Genomic DNA, 19,557 nt, shown 5'->3' with positions numbered 1-19,557 from the left:
TTGTTTTGCTGTCTTTCAAGCTGGCATATCAGACTGACCTCATAGTTTTGCTGCCTGCAATAGGTCAGAAGATGGAGAAACCTTAGTTAGGCTTATGGGCCATTTTTGTCTCACTTTTGGAATTCTAAACTAGAGAGGAGTATTGAACTGACACCTCGGAGGAACAACAAGCCCTGGAGAAAGTGGGGGTGGGGGGGGCAACGTTTCACACACCATCCAGAAGCATGATCCTAGTTCTAGGAAATGGTGGAGACTCAGGCGTAGGAGTTTAACTCAATAAATTAACTCTAATTTCACAGGAGCAAAAACTCTAGTCCAGACAAAGCTTTATTAATAGGTCAAATAATGTCAGAAACACCCTTCAGGCAATAAATACAAAGTTATCAATTTTAACTGGACCATTGTTGCTTAATGGATAATAGCCCTCTGTCGTGTGAGCATCATAACCATTCTTTGCTGAGGACATGTGCAAAGAGAGGCTCATTCTAATGCCCCAGGTGTATCATTTAGGAGCTGGTCCAGCACATCCATGTTAAAAAATCAGATTATAGCTTTCATGACTCCTCTTCTAACTCTGTGCTCACTAAAAGTGCAAAACACAGGCTAATTCCTGAAGCACACCTTAGTTCAAGCCTTGAGAATTTTGAAAAATATTATTCCAAGCTCAGATAGCCTCATACAAAACCTTTCCATTTCCTGGCTAAATCTGTTTTTGGTAGCAGATGGCCGTGTCCTGTCCTGCGGCACTGGAAGCTCATGTTTGTGGATGTTGTTAGTAGTGATAAAGCAGCAATGCTAAGTGTAGTTGAGCGAGGTGTGAAAAATATTCATAAAGGGTTAGTTGGGGTTATTTTTTCACATTTTGTTATAAATTTAAAATAAACCTTTTTCTGAAAAACTGCTGGTATATAAGATTTTTTTTTTAAAAGGAATGGGCCATTATTATTTATCTTTAGGCAAAAATGGTTTTGCTTTTAAAACATACAGAAATTCAGTTTTAACTGTTTCCATTGCAAAAATAGTCATTTTTGTCAACATTCGATGTGAAACTGCTCAAATCTGAAAAGAGAGTTGTATTTAATACCATACAAACACACTTTACATTTCACAACAACTAGTCTGAGGCCAGTACTGACTTTCCATCACTTGAATTCAAAATAAAGCAATAGAGACTGACCATAACAACTTTCCCCTTAATTATCAAGTGTGCCTCAAGCAAATGACTTTGCAGGCAGCCTAGGGTTTGGTTGAACCAGCCCTGCCAGTGGGTTGGAGCAAACATGACAAGTGCAGTGACAAACACTCAGCTCGTTTCACCCTGTCAGCAAAGTTAGCCAAAAAGAATAGTCATGCCTGGGTTCCAAGATGTCTGCCTCCACCACCGCCTCCTCAGGAGCCTCCCAGCAACCCTTCCAGGGGGCTGGGTGCATTGGCTTCTTCTCTCCTCCGGCCTGTGGATGACCCCACTCTGCCGTGGAGTCTCTCAGCAGCCCCTCAACTAATGCTCCTTTTTCCCAGCATATGTCTCCATATCTTCTAGTTGTACTAGAAGTACAAAAGGGGTGTGTGTGGAAGTAGAGCAAGAACTGACAGGGATTTGAAAGGGATTTCAATGCAAACAGTCTCTTCTGTGAGCAAGAGTCAGGCTAGTTGTTACCCTAATAACGCGAGACTTGTAGAAGCGAGGATTGTGTGAGGCGAGAGGGAAAGAACTGTGTGAGAAGTTGTTGCGACCTTGTGTTAGATATGGAATGTAGACTGTAGTCTAAATAGAAGTGAGAAAAATAAGATATCTAGATGACCTATGTATAAACAAAATGCAGCTGTTGCTTATTATTGTATGTAACAAAAGGTATAAATGCTTGCTGTAATTGTTTACCTGGAGAGAGACCTGTTTAGCTCTCTCCCTCCATGCAATTGCTAGAGATAATAAAGTATCTGATTTGCTGCACCCAACCAGAGAGTGAGAACTCTGTTTTTCTCCGACATAGGGGCGTAAGGGGACGAGAGCTGAGGAAGCATTGTTCTAAGGGGCCACAAGGTCGCCTCGTTTTTGCTGATACAGACTCACAGGGCTACCACTTTGAAACCTGTCACCAGAAAGATAATGGCGCAAATAATTAAGCAATCAGTTTGTAAACACCTAGAAAAGATAATAAGGTGATAAGTAACAGCATGGATTTGTCAAGAACAAATTGTGTCAAACCAACCTAATAGCTTTCTTTGACAGGGCAACAAGCCTTGTGGACAGAGGGGGAGCAATAAATGTGGAATATCTTGAGTTTACTAAGGCTTTTGATGCTGTCTCGCAAGACCTTCTCATAAACAAACTAGGGAAATGTAACTTAGATGGACCTACTATAAGGCAGGTGCATAACTGTTTGGAAAACCATTCCCAGAGAGTAGTTATCAGTGGTTCACAGTCAAGCTGGAAGGGCATGTAGAGAGGGGTCCTGCAAGGATCAGTTGTGGGTCCAGTTCTGTTCAATATCTTCATCACTGATTTAGATAATGGCATACAGAGTATACTCATAAAGTTTGCAGATGCTACCAAGCTGCGAGGGGTTGCAAGTGCTTTGGAGAAAAGGATTAAAATTCAGAATGATCTGGACAAACTGGAGAAATGGTCTGAAGTAAATAGGATGAAATTCAATAAGGACAAATGCAAAGTGCTCCACTTAGGAAGGAACAATCAGCTGCACACATACAAAATGAGAAATGACTGCCTAGAAAGGAGTACTGCGGAGAAGGATCTGAGGGTCATAGTGGACCACAAGCTAAATATGAGTCAACAGTGAAACACTTGCCAAAATAACCAACCACCATCATTCTGGGATGTATTAGTTAGCAGGAGTGTTGTAAGCAACACACAAGAAGTAATTCTTCTGCTCTACTCTGTGCTGATTAGGCCTCAGCTGAAGTATTGTGTCTAGTGCTGGGCGCCACATTTCAGGTAGAATGGCTCACACATTAGCAATAATAAATCTGTAATAGGAACTTTATCAATCCTCTTGATGAGGCGCATGCCCAGATAAAATCCCATAGTCTCTCGTAGCTGTCTTGGCTTTGCAGCACTAACAGGAACAAAAGGCACTTAACGCTTGCTTTTTTTCACTAAAATAAAAAGACATGACTCTAACTAGGCACAAGGATCTAATCCAGGGGTCGGCAACCTTTCAGAAGTGCTGTGCCGAGTCTTCATTTATTCACTCTAATTTAAGGTTTCGCGTGCCGGTAATACATTTTAACGTTTTTAGAAGGTCTCTCTCTATAAGTCTATAAACTATGTTGTATGTAAAGTAAATAAGGTTTTTAATATGTTTAAGAAGCTTCATTTAAAATTAAATTAAAATGCAGATCTTATCAGTTTAGTGCAGTGGTTCTTAACCTGGGGTGCACGCACCCCCTGGGGCAGGGCCGGTGCAAGGATATTTTGCGCCCTAGGTGAAACTTCCATCTTGCCCCCTCCCCCCGCACATCGGTTCATTGAGGGGCAAATCCCAATGAGCCTTTATAGACCCCAGGGGCCAGCCATGCCCAGGGGCTGCTCCCCTGACCAGATTCCCCCTCCCCACCCCCTGAACTCCCCTGGAGGGTGCACAGTCCCCCCATGAGTCCTCCCCTCCCCTCCCCACCCCACCCCGGTGGCCCTCGCCCCGAGTCCACTCACTGGCTTTGCCGGGCTTGGGCCACTGCAGCAGCTCGGCAGGGAGGAGCTGCCTTCCGGGGGCACCAGAGAGCCAGAGCGTCCCACTTGTGGCAGCAGCGAGCCCCAGCCATGGAGGAGCCGGCGCGGTGCAGGGGAGCAGCAGCCCTGCAAAGGCGGTGGTGCCACTAGTGGGAAGCAGCTGCGCCTCCTGCCCCTCCTCCCCAGGCTGTGGCCCGGTGCCCCCCCCAAGGGCTCCTGCAGGCTGCAGTGGATGTATACGGGCGCCAGCCCCCATGCGCCTCCCGGCTCCCTCCTCGCCGTGGTCAGGCTCTGCGGCTCCCGGGAGTGTGAGCTGCCGCCGCTGCCCCTCCTGCAGCAGACTCAGGGCCCCGCGCCCCAGCGGCTCACACTCCTGGGAGCGGCAGAACTCGAGCGCAGTGGAGAGGGCACGCCTGCCGCCAGTCTGAGGTCCCAGCCACTGGCCCCGCTCAGTCTCCTGCCAGCCTGGGGATCCGTTCACTCAGCCGGCAGCAGGCTGAGTGGGGCCGGCGGCCGGGACCCCAGCTGGCAGCCGCATGCCAGGCAAAATCGGCTCGCATGCCACCTTTGGTAGGTTGCCGACCCCTGATCTAATCTATTGAACAAGTAACATTTTACCTGATCGCTGTTCTAACCATAACTGCACTCTAAAAAGATATGATTCTAGCACAGTGCAGAAATGGTGGTGACCTGTAATTAAAGCTAACCAGCTTTCTAGACCAAACAAAATCTCATGTAAAGAAAGGCAACTTCAAATTATATGCCTGCTCTGCAAACCCTTGCTCATGGGAGTAGCCTCATTGACTTCAATAGGTTTGTTTAAGGATTGCACACCTGAGAAAGGGAGGTTTCCGGTTTAGTTCCTCTATTTTAAATAATTCTGCAGTAGCTTACTCTAAGGTCATTGTTTGATGTGATTAAATTTATTATTCTGTATTTGTTCTTCCCTTCTAATTCAGTTATGCCTTAGAGTCATGAAATGTAAGGTATTATTATGACTTAATATTTATAGTATCGTTATCCAGAGCTTACCGTCAGGATCAGGGACTGATGTGCTGAGTGCTGTACAGACACGGAGACACAGTCTCCCCTGCACTGTAGTAGCGACTCCAGATTTCCTCATTCATAAAAGAAATACAGAAAGTGGCTTTATTATGATGGAAAGTGATAAAGGTCATTGCAGACATTTCCTATGAAATAGAACGTTTTTCTGTATGTATTGAATCTGGTCAAGTTGAGTATATGACCAGCTTCTGATCTCGGTTATGCAGACAACCCCATTGAAATCTGTGGATTTACTCCTGATTCTCACTGGTATAATGGAGCTCAATATGTGTCTTTAAAGACAGGAACTGAATTAAGCAGCTAGTGAATGAGTTATATATGCTAATTAACTTCAATAGAAATCTTGGAATATAATTGTAAATTAGATTACTATAGATTTTCCTATGGCACTGTTGTATTAATTTAGATGGCATATATGGACAGGGCCAAGAACAGGAATAGAAACCAGATCTCCTGAATCCCAATCCAGTGCATCACCTGAGTGTGTAAATTAAAGTTAATCTTTCCATCTTCCAAGTCAATAGTATAATTCTCATTGACTTCAAGGGGAGCAGGAGTGTGACTTTCTTTAAAGAAAAACCCTTCTCTTGCAAGTTCTGTGGGTTTTGCTCACTGAGATCGCCTGCAGCAGATGAGACAATGTCTCTGTCTTGAGTTCTCCTCACTTCACAGAAACCACACCGGAGGGAGGACGAAAGCAAAACATGAAATGAAACCCCACCTTGACACTTAGTATATTTTTAAAGATATTTTAGTGTAATAAACAAATACGTGACTCAGATCTGCTGTATAAATATGCTGGGAAAATGTAAATATTTTCATGTAGTGATGAACCTCCAAAAGGTTCAGAAAGGCAAATAAAATTCCGATGCTTGACTTCCATAGGTTTTGGTATCGCCTGTGTCTGCAACAAGAACTGATTCCCTCTATCTGGCGCAATTCAATGAGACTTTATTGGCATGACAAGTATACAAGTGTTGCCAAAATATGCTATTTAAAAGACTAGCTGACCCCTTGGGCTATGTCAAACTTGTTTACAACCCACCTAGGATAGGTCTTAACACCATGTTTGGAGTTTGATCCCCGGTGTCTGTTTGTCAGTGGCATCCATTCATGATCTGGTGGCAGGTTGATTCACAGTCTGATGCCATGTCTACAGTCTTTCTTCTGGCGTCAGGCACAGTTTTTCTTCATAGCTTTTTAGTGAGAAATCTCTTCTGACTCCTGACTTCGGGTAATTTGAGAAAATCCCTTTCTTGCGCTTCCTCATATTTTGAGCATTGGAGTGAAAAGTGCCTCTGTCTCTCAGTCTGTCCTTTGTTACATAGGTTGCACAATCGCTCTTTTGTAAGATTGCTTCCCAATTTTCAGCTCTACTTTGTGGTCACTGGTTCTGTTTTTTGCTGAGAGTTTGCCTTAGCTTTATACATTTCACTGCAGTGAGGTCGCCTGCTTGTGTGATGGTCTTTAGCAGGCTAGTTTATTGCTGGTTTTGGTTTTTTTTTCTTTGCAGTGATATGTATATTGGCGTTTTAGACAGGGCTGACGAGAGTGGGGGGAAGCCGGTACAAATTACCGGGGCCTGGCAGTCCGGAAGGGCTCCCGGGGCCTAGCTTCCCAGCCCTGTTTAGCTGGTCTGCCCTTGCTGGGGGGGCCCCAAAAAATTTTTTCACTGGGGCCCGAACCCGCTCTCGGCAGCCCTGGTTTTAGATGCAGATCTGACATATTAATCATTCTTTCCGGTTATGTGCAGCTTTGTTGGCTCTCCTGGTCAAGAGGTTTCACCTTTTCATCTGGATATAATTTGTGATCCTCTGTAGGGATGTAAAATGTTAAACGATTAACCACTGCGCATTGGGCTTACTGTTAACCAACCTTAACCATTAACCCCCTAGGCACAGGGCGTGTGGCCCCCCAGCCCCAGCACCTCCAGCCCCTTCCCTCCACCCCCAGCACTGGGAAATGCAGCCCCAGCACCCAGGACCCCAAAGCGCTGGGCAGCCCCAGCCCCCCCAAGTCCTGGCCACTCTAGCCCCAGGCCCACCAACACTGAAGAGGAGAAGCCTGCCTGGGCTGGGGCCCAGGGGGAAAGGGCAAGCAGGAGGGGGCTTTGGGGAAGTGTGGGCAGTGACCTAGGGCAAGTAGCATTTGATTGTTGGAATCCTGTGTGCTGTGGAGCTTTGCCATCAGACATGCGGCCTAACAAGAATGCATCAGAGTGCTTGGAAGTGTGAAAGAAACAGGAGCACAACTAGGGGCAGGTCTACACTTAAAATGCTGCAGCGCCACTGTAACATTTCAGGGAGAGTGTATCCTGTTGGCATAGTTAATCTATCTCCATGGGAGACAGTAGCTATGTCGTGGTGAGAAGCCCTCCCATAGACATAGGGCTGTCTACACCAGAGGCTAGGTCAGTAGAACCGTGTGGCTTAAGGGGTATGGATTTTTCACACCCTTGAGCAATGTAGTTGTACCCATTATCAGAGGGGTAGCCGTGTTAGTCTGGTTCTGTAGAAGCAGCAAAGAATCCTGTGGCACCTTATAGACTAACAGACGTTTTGCAGCATGAGCTTTCGTGGGTGAATACCCACTTACATTTATAGTGTAGACCTGGCCTATGATGGTATCATGCCTGATGGGCTCCACTATGATCTTCAAAGGTAGAGAAAAGCTGGGGACTTTGGGGTTTGAGCACCAGACAATGAGGGGAAGGTGGAGGGTGGAAATGGGCATTTTCAATAAGAGGGTCAGGGCCAATTGTGACTGAGAGGTAGAGTTTCAATGAGAGTAAGGCACCTAAGTATCTTCGAAAATCTACCTGTGATGATTATTTTGTCCAAGCCAGGTCATCCCTGATTGTTCTTATTATGCTGGAAGGTGTTAATGGCAACCATCAAGCAGGTCTTTGATGTATAAGAACGGACAGGAACAAGTAGGCATCGTAAGCACCTTTCTTTCAGGCTAAATGGAAGGAGCAATTAATTGCCTCTTTATATTGTGAGAACGCTGGAAACATTAGAAGCCACCACACAAGGCCTGAGTAAAAGGTAACCCTAGAAGATTAAGAGGGGTTTCTATGGGAGTAGTTGCCTAAAAATCCTATAGCTCATGTATCTGTAAGATGTGTGTAAGAAACAAAAAGCAAGAAGCAACCAGCAGAAAGCAAGTTAAGCAGTCAGGAGTGTAACACAGGGTTGCCAGCTTTCTAACTGATGACAACCACGCCCTGCCTCGTGTCTTCCCCTCGAAGCCCTGCTCCTGCCCTGCCTCTTCCCCTGAGACTCCACCCCTGCTCTGCCTCTTCCCTCAAGGCCTCACCCCCGTTCACTCCTCCCTCCCTTCCCTCTGTCACTTGCTGCTCTTCCCCGTTCCCCTTCCTCATAGCTGGATCCTCTCCATCTCCCTCTCCCCACCCTGCTGTGCTCCCTCTGCTCCAGAGCTGCAGCCTGATGCAGAGCCCGCCTGCCTGCCCACGAGATGCAGGTAGAAGGCAGCTCCAGCTGAGCATGGGCTGGTGCAGGTTGATGACTCGGTGCCTCCCACCCTCAGTAACCAGACATTAGGCGTCCAGTCAGTACATCTAACCACATGCCTCCAGGTCCCCTGTTCGACTGGACTTTCTGGTGAAAAACTGGGCACCTGGCAACCCTAATGTGGCCCTGAGAGGGAGCAGAGAGGCTTCTTGGGCACAGAAATTACTAGGGAGGCAGACTTGGAAAGAGAGAGCTAGGAAACTGCCTGCTGTTGGTTTGTTTCTGCTGCATTAAGGGTACCTGGCTTTTGTGTACGTTCTTTGTAAATATACAGGATTGCACCAAAGAAATACATAACTCATATAATTAATTTCTCTACCTAACTGCAACAATCTTGTAAGGCCCCAAATATTGGCTTACCGCTCAGGCCAAAGGGGGCAACATTGATCAAGAAATTTGTGGAGGATATTTATAAGGTGAAGTTAAGCATACAGGCACATACCAGTGTTTTGACTGTATATTACCTTTCAAAAATGATTATATATATTTTGAAGACTGGAAAATTCAGAGTGTTGTGTATTTGGTTGTCATGGTTTTTGTTGCTATGGCAACTGAGTTAGATTATTATGGGTTAGCTCAGCCAGCTTCAGCTGGCTGAGTGAGTTCTCTGAGTCTGTAAATAAAATGGTGGTTTTGTTAGCTGTCTGCTGTCTGGCCTCAAGTGATTTCTTCCTAAACTGGCTGCCCCCAAGAATATAACAAGTGGCGACGAGGGTGAGATTCCGGTGCTGCTCCAGTAACAGAAGGAAGTAGAAGTCAAGGTAAAGAACAAGCAAACAAAAAAGCTGCTTGTTTGCACTGACTGTGAAAGTGAAACTAAAATCATGGCTACTCTGACCAGGCCACTGGAACCTTTTGATGAGAATATAGAGCAATGGCATGTGTATACTGAGCATTTTGAGCTTTTTTTTAATTGCAAATGACATTACAGAAGCGAAGAAGGTGCCAATATTCTTAAGTGTTGTAGGGGCTAAAACCTACTCCCTGCTACGCAGCTTACTACACCCTGTTAAGCCAGCAACTAAATCTTACAGTGACATTGTGGAAATCCTGGGGTCCCATTTTTCCCCAAAACCACTGGTAATTGCTGAAAGATATAGGTTCCACAAAAGAGACCAAAAGGAAGATGAAACAGTTGTACAATTTGTAGCCATTTTAAAAAAGCTAGCAGAACACTGTGAATTTAAAGAAATGTTAAATGATGCCCTGCGTGACAGGTTAGTGTGTGGCCTCTACAGTGAACCTATATGGAAGCGCCTACTGACAGAGGCTCAGCTTACCTTACAGAAGGCTGTTGATATTGCTGTCTCCATGGAACTGGCTACAAGGGAGGCGCAATACATCGGTGCATCCCCTAGGGTGAAAAAAGTGTCACAAGAACTGACCCACAAAACGGTGCAGAGTCAAGAATGTTACCGCTATGGTAAGCCGGGTCACCAGGCATCAGAATGCTGGTGTAAGGACCTGGTGTGTCGACACTGTGGCAAAAAGGGACACATTGAGTGTGCCTGTAAACAAAAGAAAAGGAGGCCTGTGGTCTGGCCGACAAAAAGAGGAACCTTGCATACCCTAGAGCAGACCCAGGATGATCAAGGTGACACCTCAGCGCAAGAGAAAGTGCCACTGCATGTTTTGTCTTTGGCAGTGGGCTCACATGAATACTGGGTAACCCCGTTATTGGATGGCAAACGTATACACATGGAACTAGACACCGGTGCAGCCATCTCACTGATCTCCGAGACTGTGTATAAAGAAAAGCTACAGCATCTTCCGCTTAAGGCAACAAAAACTGTTCTGAAGACGTATACGGGAGAAGCTGTGCCTATGCTGGGCACTATTGATGTTAAGGTGGAGCTCAATGGACAGATGGCTAAATTGCCACTGTTTGTGGTGAGAGGTAACTACCCAGCCTTAATGGGTAGGTCTTGGCTTGGGAAGATTCAACTGAACTGGGCAGAAGTGCACCGGATGACTAAAGAAGAAACCAGTCTAACCCCTATACTAAGGAAACATGCTGCTGTTTTTGGAGATGATTTGGGAAGTATGAAGGGAATCACTGTGACATTGAACATTAAACCTGACAGTCCACCAAAATATCTGAAAGCCCGAACTGTGCCATATGCCATCAGGCCAAAAGTTGAAGCAGACCTGGAGCGCCTGGTCACCAATGGAGTCCTAATACCAGTTACCCATAGCTCATGGGCCACTCCTGTCGTTCCAATAGTGAAGAAAGATGGCTCTCTCCGGATTTGCGGTGATTTTAAAGTCACTGTCAACCCAGTGTTGTGTGCAGAGCAATACCCGCTTCCCCGCATCGATGACCTCTTCGCAGGCCTGACTGGGGGACAAAAGTTCAGTAAGATTGATCTGAGTCAAGCATATTTACAGATGCACGTCGATGAAAAGTCCCAAGAGCTGTTGACTATTGTGACTCATAAGGGGCTTTATCAATACTGTCGCCTACCCTTCGGAATAACATCGGCTCCCGCCCTGTTCCAGAGAGCTATGGACCAGATCTTGTGTGGCTTGTCAGGAGTTCAGTGCTATCTGGATGATATCCTGGTCACTGGAAGAAATGAAGAGGATCACTTAAAGAATTTAGAGGCTACCCTACAAAGATTGGAAGAGTATGGCCTACGAGTTCGCAAAGACAAGTGGGAATTCTTCAAGCCCTCTGTTGAATATTTGGGACACATCATCGATTCTGCAGGTCTTCATAAGGCCCCTGCAAAAGTTAAAGCTATTGTGGAGGCTCCCCCACCACGAAATGTAAGCCAGCTGCGCTCATTTCTAGGACTACTGAACTATTATGGAAAGTTCATCTCACAGTTAGCCACACTGCTAAAACCACTTCACGAGCTCCTCGGGCAGAACAAGGCCTGGAAGTGGACTGAAGCCTGTGATGTTGCATTTAACAAAGCTAAGGATGCATTGTTAAATTCTGAAGTTCTAACGCACTTTGATCCATCCTTACCCCTGCAATTGGCCTGCGATGCTTCCCCTTATGGAGTGGGAGCAGTCGTGTCACACATTAGGCCTTCGGGAGAAGAGAGACCTATTGCTTTTGCTTCACGCACTCTAAGCAAAGCAGAAACTAACTACGCCCAAATCGAACGTGAGGCATTAGGAATTGTTTTTGGAATTCGGAAGTTTCATCAGTACCTGTTTGGGCAAAAGTTTACTCTTCTTACAGACCATCGACCTCTGACGTCAATTTTTGGACCCTACACAGGCATTCCCCCATTAGCTGCTAGTCATATGCAACGTTGAGCATTGTTACTTTCAGCACACACATATGAAATCAAATATCGGAAATCCATTCTGCACGGCAATGCAGATGGCCTCTCAAGGTTGCCTTTACCGGTCAAACATCAAGATAGTGCCCAAAAGGAAATCTTCTACTTTGAACAGGTAGAGAATACACCCATCACTGCTACTCAGATAAAGAAGGCAACTCGCGTTGACCCAGTATTGTCCCAAGTTATGGACCTGGTGATGCATGGAAAATCTCGACAAATCTCTCCGGTCCCATCCGACCTTGTTGCTATGGCAACTGAGTTAGATTATTATGGGTTAGCTCAGCCAGTTTCAGCCGGCTGAGTGAGTTCTCTGAGTCTGTAAATAAAATGGTGGTTTTGTTAGCTGTCTGCTGTCTGGCCTCAAGTGATTTCTTCCTAAACCGGCTGCCTCCAAGGATATAACACAGAGTTAAGATTATATTTCCACCCTAAACCAGAAAGTCTCTTTCAAATAAAAGCAGTAACCTTAATTCTGCCCCAGTAGAATTGCAACAATATAATATTCTCAGATTTATTTTTAGAAAGTATTTCCTACTTTTGTTTTTACAGTTTGGCCTTAGGAAATCCTAAGGTGAGAGAAGTCAATTAAGGGAGCAGTGGTGACATTGATTTGATTTATAGACCAGTGCCACAAGTGTAATTAAGTGTTACACATCTGGAGAATAAATATTTAAATGATACTGAAATAAACTTCAAATAATTCTTTAAGGCCATTTAAGGCAGTAACAAGGTCAGGTTTCACCACAAGGACTAACCCTTCTGTTAGGTTCCTGTTGTTCATTACATTATAATGTTTTTCTTCCTCATTCCTCTGGTTCTTTGTTCAGCTAAAGAAGAACTACAACTACATCCCTAAAGGATGGGTTTAGGGGGCCTTGAAAAGTCCAGAGTGGCCACAGATTCCCTTTTTTAATTCCCTTTTATGCTCTCGTAGCCTCATACTTATGACAAGAAATAATGCAAAGAAGACAGTTGGGCTGTTGTCCAACTTCAGAAAATTCAGGCCTGATCCTAAGTGTTGCTGAGTGCCTTCAGCTTCCAGTGATGTCAAACAATGCTCCTGGCAGGAGGCACATGGGACTGAGTTGTAAGTAAAAAGTGCACGGGTTGGCCCTGGTTATGGTATCCTCATTAAGGCCCCAATTCAGCAAGGAATGTAAGCATGTGAGATTTCCCATTGACATGGAAATATGCTATAAGTTAGGCACTTATAGTTTTTTGCTGAACTGAGGCCCATATTAGACCAAAACTAAATTCCTTGTTTAATCCTTTATTTCAAGAACTGTCTCAATGAGTAGTAATTTAGCTGAGTAACACTCCTGTAGCTAACATAGGGTCGGATTCTGATCCCATTTATGTCTGGGTGAATACAGACAGTGACGTCAATGAAGATATACAGATTTACACCTGTGTAAGTAAGATCAGAATCTCAGGCTGTGTCTACACTACGCAGCTTTTAGCAACACGGCAGGAGAGAGCTCTCCTGCTGACAAAAATATTCCACCCCGAGGAGCGAGCCGCAGCAGCTTTATCAGCTGGGCAGCCCCAGGGCGAAGATCACTCCTGCCGACAAAGGGCTGTTCACACCAGTGCTTTTCGTTGGCAAAACTTTTGTTGGTCGGGTGGGGGCGGGGGAGATAAAACACCTGAAGTTTTGCGGATGAAGTTCCAGTGTAGACAAAGTGTCAGTGAGTAATGTTAAAGGTAATAACGTAACAAAATGATTACTTACAGCAACTGTACACTAGAAGCCTACTATTCTGGATCACACCTGTCTCTGTAGTAGTAGTAGTAGTAATAAGAGATCATAGTCTACAGCAATATTATAATAAGGGTATGCAGCAGCATCACTCAAAACAATGTTCTTTTAACCAAGAAAGGCTGTTATTACATAGGAACTCTCCACACAGGCTTCATGTAGAATAGTTTTGTTTCACAAAAGCAAACAATTAGAGAGGGAAGGTGGGTGAGATAATATCTTTTATTGGACCAGCCTCTGTTGATGAGAGAGACGAGCTTTTGAGTTACTCAGAGCTCTTAAAAACACACACACACACACACACAATATTATTTTGGGAAATAGCTGACTGCAAATAAAAAAAACGCTCTAACCTGTATTTTTCAGTGAGCCAGAATGAGTTGTAACCCATATTTTTAAAAAGGCTCCAGGGGGGTTAAAATGGCTCCAGAGGATTACAGAACAGTAAGCCTTCCTGGCAAATAGGTTGAAATAATTGCTTCAGGGTTTAAGCCATCTCCTAACTATTAGAGATTAGAGTGAGACCTAATAGGAGGGACAGATTATCCCACATGTGCATACTCTGTGGTTCTTACACTTTCCTTTGAATGTCTGGTGCTGTCCACTATCAGAGACAGGATACTGGACTAGGTGGACCTCTTGTGTGATCCAGTAGGGCAATTCCTATGAGACAACTCAGAAAATAATCCAGGTCTCATGACCAATACAGCTCTGCTTTTTGGCAGAGAAAAAAAAGTTGCACATTTTAGGGTTTCTAAATAAATAAATTTGCTTTGAAGCAAATGTCTTTTGTGATTCTTAGTGTGTATTGTACCTTTTTAATTTTCTTTTCCAGCAGAACTGTACTGTTCTTTGCCCGGTCCTAGAAATGTCCATTTTGAATCTAAAAACCTGAAGAATATCCTGCACTGGTCACCACCAGAAGAACTGGGAGAGGGAGTACTCTATAAGGTGAAGTATTTGATGTAAGTTTGCCCACTGTCTCTTTTCCCATTCTAGTAGCTTATGTAAAGGCACCTTTATGCAAAGGCAGGGATGGAAAACTAATTTTGAGAATGAATCAGGGCTTGGAGATGTAAATAAAAATAAATAGTTGAAACTATTTATTTTGTTATTACTTAGTATAGACTCAGTTAAAGGAAGTGTGAGGACAGAATATGTGAAGGGTATAAAATAAGAGCTTATGGGGGCATTGCAGAGATATGAGACGAAGAGATGAAGGGACATTGTGCCATAGAAAGGCTGGATCCAAATCATAGAGGAACTGTGTATATTGTTAACACTTGTGCATGGGATATGGTAGTTGATGGAAGGTAGAATGTGCCTGTTCTTTGGAATTTTCTAAGGGTCCAGATTTGCTCTCATATACACTTGGAAATTAGAGGTAACTCTATTGAAATTAATGGGATTGTGCTGGTGTAAAATCAATATATGTGAGAGCAGAATCAGGCCTTTATCTGTGAAGGATAATATCTGACCCAGAATGACTAAGAATGTGGCTTAGGGCCACAGTCTGGTTACGCTTACCCACATTAAGAAGCACTGTTACCACTTGTGTAGTAAGATACTATTCAGTGTGAATGATGGTGGAAGAATTTGGCCCTTGAATAGTATTGATGATGGACAATGCTTCTGTCTTACCCCCCTGCTACTAGGTGATTTTACCCCTTCCTTACTGTAATAACTTTGTCATAACATGAAGCCAAATTCAGACCACCTGCAAGTTGCTGTACTTTTGCTAAAGAGGCTAAAGGCCTCCAGGAGTTGTTCCAGCAACCAGGCATAGGAGAATCCATGCCATGCCCCTTTTCCTTTGGCCTGGCTTTCTGTGCTAGCGGGAGGGATAGCATAGGCTTCTTGGCCTAGAGTCACTAAGGTGTTTAGGTGCCATTCTCTCTCTCGCCTCCCCCTCCCCCAGCCCAATGGCTCTTTAAATATGATTCCAAAGTGGAAGAGCGTCAACAGGAGAGACTGACAGAGATCCCTATAAGAATGTGCCAGAGCTTAGTGGTTAGAGAGATGGGAGACCCAAGTTCAAATCCTTTCTTCCCCTCTGCTTGAGGCGTGGAATTGAACCTGGGAATAGGCGCCGAATTTCCAATCTGCCAGGGCTCCGCCCCCACACCACCCCTTCCTCCAATGCACCACCCCGACCCCTGCTCCACCCCACCCCGCCTCTTCCTACCTCTTCCCTGCCCAGTTTCCGCCCTCCCCCAAGCACACTGCACCCTCGCGCCTCCCCCTCCCCTTCAAGCACCTCCTGACACCACAAAACAGCTGATCTGCGGTAGGCACTGGGAGGGAGGGGGCAGCACAGATCAGCGGGGTCCACCGGTGAGCAGGATGCGCTGGGGGAGGGATAGGGCAGCTGCCAGTGGGTCCTAAGCACCCACCTTTTTTTTCCTGTGGGTGCTCCAGCCCCAAAGCACTCACAAATTCAGCACCTATGAACCTGGGTCTCCCACATCCCAGCTGGGTGTACTAACCACTGTTCGAAAAGTTGCAAGGCAGGCACCATAAGCTCCTCCAGCAGCCAGATTTTTGAATGGGACTCAATCCAGTAGGCAGCCTCTCAAATGGGCGTCTGGATGCCTAGAGGAGTGTGGCAATGTGTGTGCTCAAAGGCAGAAACGTAGGCACCCATTTTGCCCTGAAAATTGAGGCACTGTGTCAGTTTAGGCACCTACAGGGTTTGGTGGGAGTTTTGTGAATCTCAGCCTAAAACAGACTTTGGCACTTAAATCTGGCATTTAGATATCTAAGTACCTTTTTGAGTCTGGGCCTTCATAGCGTCAGCATTCCCTCAGCGTAGTGAGATCCTCAAGTGGTTGGCTGAGCTGGGTTTCGGGAACAAAATGGCCTAACCAGACTGACAAACAGGACCCAAGGAGCAGAACGTTGTAGTCATATAAACAGATCTCTTTTATGTGTTTTGCAAATGATAATCCCTTAAAATAGGGATTTTGTCAGGGGAGCAATGACACACCCTTAATTACATCTCCGGAGTATAGCTCGTAAGCTAGCGTGTATGTTCACTACTGCCCTCTGGTGGATGGCAGGTAAGTAACTGTATTGCACTGATTTATAAAGAAGATGTAAACCCTTAGTAATTACAACCCGCTACTGGAAAAATCTGCATCAGTACAAGTGGTCGCTGCCTGAGATTTGGGAGCACAAAGTTCTGTTCTTCATATATGCAGTTTACCAGGTGACTACCATGTTTCTGGCCAGGGTTCTTGTTCAGCTCTCTCTTCTCTCTCATGCAGATACGGCATAGGTAAATGGATTAAAAAGTCAGAATGCAAGAACATCAGTAGAACATGGTGTGACCTCTCCAATGAAACATATAACCATGAGGACCAATACTATGCAAGTGTAAAAGCCTTTTTCAGTGGAAACTGTTCCAGATGGACAGAAACTGCACGGTTCAATCCTCTCACTGATAGTAAGGAAAGACAATAAAGTTAGAGGTTCATAGCTGTGATTACATCATGAAACATTTATTAACATTGCATGCTCACCCTCAAGTGCAAAGGAAGAAACTTATTTCCTAGCATGTCAAAACTGTTTTTGCTATTGGCAAAACTAGTTGGAGTGTATCTGATAAGAATTTGAGTTTCTATGCCAATTGCATATTAAGTATGTTTGGAAATATATCTACTGTGTGCTGAATAATAGGTGGCCAGTGTTTGAAGGCATGGTAATACTTCACTCTACTTGAAAAACTGGCAACAGTGCATGTATGGTTTGGAGAACACATTAAGAAGAAAAAGTGTTCTGCAGTCCATAATAATACTTGTCCATTATAGCTCCTACTAACCAGGCAGCGCCCATAGCAACAATGTATAGTGCCGTGTCTCTCATCTGCGCCAGACAGACAGAGTGCTCTCCAGAAATTCCCAGTAACTTAGCTCATTTTAGTAAGCTAAAATCTTATGCACATTGACATAAGTCAAGTCGTAAATTTCAAGGCTTTTTAGTCTGCTAGACACAAGGATTCCTAACCCAAACTCCCAATCCAGTAGTATCTACCCTGTTGATATTAAGGCTTAGTTGCTTATCCAGATAATGCATTTCTAACAATATAAAAGGAATTATTCTAAGTTACAGTTAAGTCCCAAAAATCTATAATGAAACTTAATATCATCCACAGTTTAGGAAATTTTAATATCATAGTAGTCATATCAAATTTACCTTTGCTGTCTGAAATTACTTTATGTAAGTGTATAAACTTATCTTTCCAGCTAAAATTGATCCGCCAGCAGTTACTGTGTCTTCCACTGAAAAATCTATATCAATAGTTCTGACTGCTCCTGAGAAATGGAGAAGAACCCTGGAAGAGGAATCTATATCTTTGTATCAAGTCTACTCTGGCCTGCAATATAATGTGTCTGTACTCAACAAAAAAACAAAGAAAAGGGTAAGCTTGAAAAGGCCGTAGAACAGTACATATAAAATCTTTTCACATGTTTATGGGACTTGCACTGTAAGTAATAGGATGGCCGGTTTACTTCATTTGGTTAGAGGGCTTTTCTTTCACCCTCTCCCCTGGTTCTAGTCGCGCAGACCGAAAGCGGAAGACCAGAAGTCCGAAGTGCAGGCAATGAGATGTGTATGGGGTTAGTTCCAAGCTAACATATCCATAGCTCTACACGCCGGCAGAGTCCGTTTCCCAGTGTTCCATTCCCAACTCTGATGCCGCAGAATCTTGCCTATGTCCCAGTTCCCCATTCTCACCTCTTCTTTCTTAGGAGGCCCAAATGTACCTGCAAGGCAGGCCCACAGTCACACCCCTTTCGTACCCCATGGGAGAGGTAAGGAGTGAGGTTGTGCTAAGGTCAGGGACATGCATTTCTTTGGCCTTTTAGTGTTTTATACCTTCCCCCCGAATCCCTGCTTGCACCTCCCAACTGGTTGCTTGACCTTGCCTTGAGAGAAGAGCCAGGCAGCCTTCCAGTGTACGCTCATATATTCCACTCCCTCCATACCCTGTAATACTTTAACTGCTCTATCCCTTATTTCTTCTCATTGTACCAAAAGCCCCATCTGGTTTTGGGAAATGCAATACACAGTGTCTTTGTTCTTCACACATAGTAGTATAAGATATAAGAATATCAAAAAGTCAAACCCAAAATTCTGTCTCAGGCTGACAAACAGGCTTATATGCTAAGACATTTATTGAAATATAATTCTGTACATGCTTGTAAAGGTAGGACACCCACCTCTCGCTGATGCCCCTTTCTGGCCACGTGCATCTTTTTTTTAAACCAGTCCTGGTATCAGGCCGTACCCCCAGGTCTTCCTCCTCAGAGACCATTGTTTTGCCCTCTTAATCTGTTCTGGTCCTAGCTCTCCACCTGGGCCTCCTGACAGTTCATTGATGCCTTACCCTTAGCTCAGGGCTCTTCTAAGCTCAGGCCTAGCAGCCATCCAGGAGCTCTCCGGTCCATACTACCACTGAGCTGTCTGTTGTCCTGCAGTTTCCTTTAACCAGCCAGGAGCACCATCTGCACTCCTCTAACTCCAGCAGGGAACTGTCTGTCTCTGCCGCTACAGCTCCTTTTATAGGGCCCTCCTGAGCCCTGATTGGCTGCTTTCCCTGCAACCACTCTAGCCTGCTTGGAGCACCTCTCCACTGCTCTTTTCCTGGGACAAGTGTGGCGGGACCCTGAGGCCTCCCTCTGGGTCTAGTCCACCCCGTCACAATGCCACACATCTGGTTGTAAAACTTATGTGATAAACAACATCCTTTGACCACCACACCTGAACACTGCCCACCAATCCATCTCACCTGATTCAATCTAATATTCTAAATCATGGAGCAGTTTCAAGCAGGCACATAAGAAAAACAGTGACTTGCTATAAAAATATTTCTACCACCCCCCCTTCCCTACATACACACACACACACACACCTCTTCCAAACTACAATGCTGTGAAGTGCAGGATAAGCAAATGTAGGCACTGGCCAGGTCCAATTTCTCACAGTTTTGCAGGGCTCAAAACAGGTGCATTATATCATTGGAGAGGGGAGATGCCCAACTTTCAAAGGGGACATCACTAGGTGCAAGCCCTGCAAAGTGCCAAAATATTGGCCAATGACGCTATAACAATTTTATATATAGGAAAGTTATTTTTAGATCTCTTTTGCGGCTATTTTAAATGTAATTGCTATTTTTAATTTGCCTCCAAGATCAGGCACCTAGTTTAACAA

The 19,557-nt window shown here is 44.8% G+C and overlaps 1 protein-coding gene across 2 annotated transcripts in view; it reads left to right on the top strand.

Moving 5' to 3' along the window:
- IL20RA (interleukin 20 receptor subunit alpha) overlaps window positions 1–19,557 on the top strand; it is a 39,546-nt gene that overhangs the window by 9,629 nt on the left and 10,360 nt on the right. The window contains exons 2-4 of one of the 2 annotated variants that reach the window (XM_045009292.1): window positions 14,180–14,309; window positions 16,611–16,789; window positions 17,589–17,764. In XM_045009292.1, coding sequence (XP_044865227.1) covers window positions 14,180–14,309; window positions 16,611–16,789; window positions 17,589–17,764 — 485 coding nt within the window. The remainder of the gene's footprint in view (window positions 1–14,179; window positions 14,310–16,610; window positions 16,790–17,588; window positions 17,765–19,557) is intronic. The other variant, XM_045009293.1, reaches the window with a different exon arrangement.

Source organism: Mauremys mutica, chromosome 3 (genome assembly GCF_020497125.1).
Source record: "Mauremys mutica isolate MM-2020 ecotype Southern chromosome 3, ASM2049712v1, whole genome shotgun sequence".
Taxonomy (NCBI): Eukaryota; Metazoa; Chordata; order Testudines; family Geoemydidae; genus Mauremys; species Mauremys mutica.
The sequence above is the reverse complement of the archived record's forward strand: the minus strand, read 5'-3'. Positions and strand labels throughout refer to the sequence as shown.